The sequence below is a fragment of the Mirounga angustirostris genome, unplaced genomic scaffold (assembly GCF_029215605.1).
Source record: "Mirounga angustirostris isolate CCGP_5_RB_7025 unplaced genomic scaffold, mMirAng1.0.hap1 SCAF_14, whole genome shotgun sequence".
Taxonomy (NCBI): domain Eukaryota; kingdom Metazoa; phylum Chordata; class Mammalia; order Carnivora; family Phocidae; genus Mirounga; species Mirounga angustirostris.
In genome coordinates, this window is record NW_026991722.1 from 42,170,850 (window position 1) to 42,175,325 (window position 4,476).

At 36.3% G+C, this 4,476-nt stretch overlaps 1 protein-coding gene across 1 annotated transcript; it reads right to left on the reverse strand.

The window, feature by feature from the left end:
• Positions 1 to 1,802: 1,802 nt before the first annotated feature.
• LOC123852357 (nucleophosmin-like) lies at positions 1,803 to 2,679 on the reverse strand. The gene is made up of 3 exons (XM_045886394.1): positions 2,634 to 2,679; positions 2,075 to 2,341; positions 1,803 to 2,011 (listed from the first exon to the last, which is right to left on the reverse strand). The coding sequence occupies exons 1-3, from the start codon at positions 2,677 to 2,679 to the stop codon at positions 1,803 to 1,805; spliced, it is 522 nt and encodes a 173-aa protein (XP_045742350.1).
• Positions 2,680 to 4,476: the final 1,797 nt, after the last annotated feature.

Below are 4,476 nucleotides of genomic sequence, written 5' to 3' on the forward strand. Positions count from 1 at the left end.
TATTCTTTTAAAAATTATTCAACTTTTTCTGGCATTTTGGGGATAGGATGATTTGGCGGTATCCATTCTGCCATAATGCCAGAGATGATACACTCTCATCTTGTTTTTGTCCAGAGATAAAGGAAAAGTGAGGGCCTAACAGTGTATCATTGTCCAAATTATCCTGATGATGAAACAAACTACCAACTTTCCTTGTCAGTGTATCTGTGGTGATCATTAGTGCTTTCGCCCAGTATTTCCAGCTTTTTAACTTTCATGCACCAGGTAGGATTGCTGGCCATCAATAGGAAGTTAGACTTAGCCATGTAGCTTTGTTTGGCTATTGAAATGTGAGTGAAAGTGAAATGCATCCCTTCTGCCCAGAAAATTTGGGAGATGGTGGGTGATTAAATGCATACCACTCCCACTGCTGCACAGGTTAAGCATAGGTCACGATCATGACTTGTTCATCTGGGTCCCTCTGAGGGATTATGATGACCAGAGACAGTCCCTTCCCATTGCTGCATAAATAATTAAGTTTTGTCCTCCTGAGCCACTGAAATTTGGGGGAGTTCTTGTTACCATAGCGTATCTTAGCCCATACTATTTGCTATATTGTCAAATACTATTACTTTTTTAAGCTCAATCCAATGGCCACTACTTCATGAGGTGTTCCCTGATATTGTGCAAAAAATACTCACTCCTTCCTCTGTACTACACTGATAAGAATAACTTTAAAAATGACTAATTGAGTTTACTATTAGTGAGTTGCTGTGTTAAGTCTTTTACTCACATTAGCTCATGTAATATTAGCACAGAATTACGAAGACGATGTACTATTATTTCTATTTTACAAGTGAGGAAAATAAGGCTTTAAGAAATTAAGGAGCACACATATTGCTCATGTGATCTTTGTCATATTTGACTGAAATTACAATTATTGGTTTATTCATATATTATTCTAGTTAAAATTAGAACACCTATTTGGCTTCATATCCACCAGTCCCAGCCAGTGGCTGGCACACAGTAGGTGCTCAGTTCTTAAAACATATCTTTTTCTAATTTAAAAAAGTACACTGAAAATTTAAAGATGAAAGAAAACGTAAATGATAACACAACAAATGCTTTTAAGCTTTACCACTCTAAGAAAGTTTTAATAGAGATTTTTAGTTTATTTCCTTCTACTTTTTCTATGCATGTGTAATTTGCACACCGTTGACACAATAGTCTGTGTGCAAATTTGTAGATTGAATTTTATACTTAAATTCAAATATTAAGCACTCCATGCTCTTTTTTTTGTTACTTTATTAAAATACTGAGTTTATTTCACATGTATATTTTTGTCTCCCCACCATTTCCATTTGTCCTATCATAACGTTCCATACATACTCAAAACCAAGCAAAGGATGGCATTCCATCTTTAAGAACTAAACAGGCATTTTGAACAACACATTCTTGGCATTGGAATCTAGACAACATTTATCAGACACAGTAGGGAAAATTCTCACTCTGTGTTATAAAAAGGATATCCAGTTATCAACTATTACAGAAATGGAATGATGGAAAATTTTTTTTTAAGATTTTATTTATTTATTTGAGAGAGAGAATGAGAGACAGAGAGCATGAGAGGGAAGAGGGTCAGAGGGAGAAGCAGACCCCCCAATGAGCAGGGACCCCAATGTGGGACTCGATCCTGGGACTCCAGGATCATGACCTGAGCCGAAGGCAGTCGCTTAACCAACTGAGCCACCCAGGCGCCCCGGAATGATGGAAAATTTTAACAAAATGTTTAAACTATTTTCTTAAAGAGAGTTCCTCCACTGCTAGAGATCTTGAATAACCTCCTGGTCAGTCATCTGGAAACAATTCTTCACATAATTGATGAACCTGGCTTCTACTCTGGTAAGAAAACCACCTTTTTCTCTACTTACTTGCATTTTTGCTTTAATGTCCTCTACAGAACTAGGTCCTTTGGGCGTTTTAAGAGTTTTTTTCCTGTTCTTTGAAGGATTGGGGACATTTTGATCTTGGTGTTGATGGTTTTGAGTCTCTTTCGTTCTAGTTTGCATTTTTGGCTGGAGTATCTCATATATATTTTTTTTTACTGGAGCTTTTTCTTCAGCTTCCTCCTCATTATCATGTTCATCATCTCCTGTTCCTCCTCCTCCTCCTCCTCTTCCCCTTCCCCCTCCCCCTTCTTCTTCTTTTTCTTCTTCTTCTCCCTCATCATCTTTATCATCTTCGTCATCATTTTCACCAGCACCAAGTTTTGCTTTTTCCAAGGTTAGAACACTTTCCAGATTGCTAAGGAATTTCACAACCTCTTCCTCTTCAACTTCTGACTCTGCATCTTCCCCCACAGCTACAAAATGCTATCCACCGCTATGCACAGACCCTGAGACATGTCAATTGTAAGACCACAGGTAGTGTTATTTCCAAGCCCCCGAGGGCTTGGAAACCTTGTACAGACATTTTCAAAGTTTCCAGTGTGATTTCCATTGGACTGCCTTTGTACTTCATTGCCTTTGCTTCAACAATGTGTAATTCATCCTTTGCACCAACCCCTAAAATGACTGTTCTTAAAGATAACTGGTGCTCATTTTCATCATTATCCACTTTAAAATGGTAATCTTTGTCAGCCTTTATTTCACAACTGAAAAGATAGGTCTGGGGCCTTAGAGGGCTCATGTCCATGTCCATCAAATCTTCTATGGGGTGGTGGCACACACGTAGGAGGTTAAAGAAGGCAGACAGGGATAAACTACTACTATGCCAGAGAAGAGCCAACAGGACAGAATCACATCAGGGAAAGCAAGTATTCCATTGTCTTAGCATCTATTTCATAACTAAATAAAATGTAATCATATGGGTAAAACCATCATTTTCACATTTCACATTTACATTTCCTGGATGTTATTGATTTAATCCATTCTTTCATTCAAAAGTATTTATTGAGCTCCTCTTGTATTCCCATAGACTCTTCTAAACACTGGATAGAAGGGCAAAACAAACAAACAAACCCCTGCTCTAATAGAATTTATTTTCTAGTGGGAGGAGACACATAATTAGTTAATAGATGCATAATTTAATATAAGCATTATGAAGAAATAAAGTCAGATAAAGTGATAGAAAATGATGGATTTTTCTGTATTTTCAACAGGTTTGTCAGGGATGCTTTTTTGTTGGGGTGAAAATGTTTGAGGAGAGGGTAGAATGAAGTGAGAAGTAAAGTCACCTGGCTATTTGAGGGAAAGGAGTTCCAGGCAAACAGGAAAGCAAATGCAAAGTAAAGTCCTGAGGCACTTGTTTCACTAACTCAAGAAGCACCAAGGAGTCAAGAGGGCTGAGGGAACCCAATGGGTAAGGAAATCTGATAGTTATTAAATAAAGAAGGAGCAGGGATCCAGATCTTATAACCCATGTTGGTTCTTGAATTTTACTTTGAGTTTATAGGGAAGTAATAGAATTATTTTGATGATAAAGATGAGATGTTTAGATACGTATTTGATAGGATTTCTCTAGTTGCCCTATGGAAAGCACCTTCTGGGGTGGAGGGTCAAAAATGCAACCAGGGAACCCAGGTAGAGGTTACTTCAGAATTCAGGCAAGAGAAGATGGTGGCTCCGTGCAGAATGATAGTGGTTTAAGTGGTAAGATATAGATGGTTTGATTATTTGGGATATATTTTGAAGGTAGAGCCAATATGACTTCCTGATGGATTGCATTTCAAGTATGAGAGAAAGAATTAAGGCTGATCTGTAGCCCTTGTTTGGATTTGATTTACAATATATGTATGTAATAAATATGTAATATATGCTAAGATTTCCAAATTATAATAAATAACACCTCAATGGATGTCTTGTGAATATTTGTCTGCATTTCTTAGATATGTCTCCTTTCCTTAGAATATTTCCTTAGAAGAGGAATTACCTGTTATTGAGGAATTTCTTTAAAATCACTTTAAATTCATTGGCACACAATGGCTTTTGTGGAGGCATTTCTTTAATGACATTTACTTTTTGTTACATATTTATTTGTATGTAGTTTCTCCTTCTTGGATTAATTAGATGTTAACTCATAAACTTTTCCACTTCATTGATATACTTGAATTTGTGCAACCAATTTTCATCTAGTATATCATCTGTATATGTAGTCATATTTCATTTATTGTTTCAAAACTACTTTATCTTTTACCTGATTAGATTTGTAGAATTTCCCTCTACCCTCATACCCACTAAATCTTCAAAAATTTTAACTATGCTCACAATTGTATTTATGCTCTTCAAACTACTTTCCTAATTTTACTGCAGTTTTTTCCCTTTCTGAGTTGTCATTGTATATTGTCATATGTATGTTTGTGTGCATGTAGAGATGGATGTGGAAACACTAGTAACATGTCTGTAAAGCTATACATTTGCAACTATTAAAATTTCAGAGAAAGTTAAAATATGTTCACATGTAATTTTCAAGTCATCTGTTCTTTCCAAGGTATATGTA

Coding starts and splice junctions, on each gene's coding strand:
- LOC123852357 (XM_045886394.1), bottom strand. CDS start 2,679: ATGGACATGGACATGAGCCCTCTAAGGCCCCAGACCTATCTTTTCA. Junction 2,342..2,633: donor GCCCCAGACCTATCTTTTCA/GTTGTGAAATAA, acceptor AGCATTTTGTAG/CTGTGGGGGAAGATGCAGAG. Junction 2,012..2,074: donor AAAAGCTCCAGTAAAAAAAA/ATATATATGAGA, acceptor AAAACCATCAAC/ACCAAGATCAAAATGTCCCC.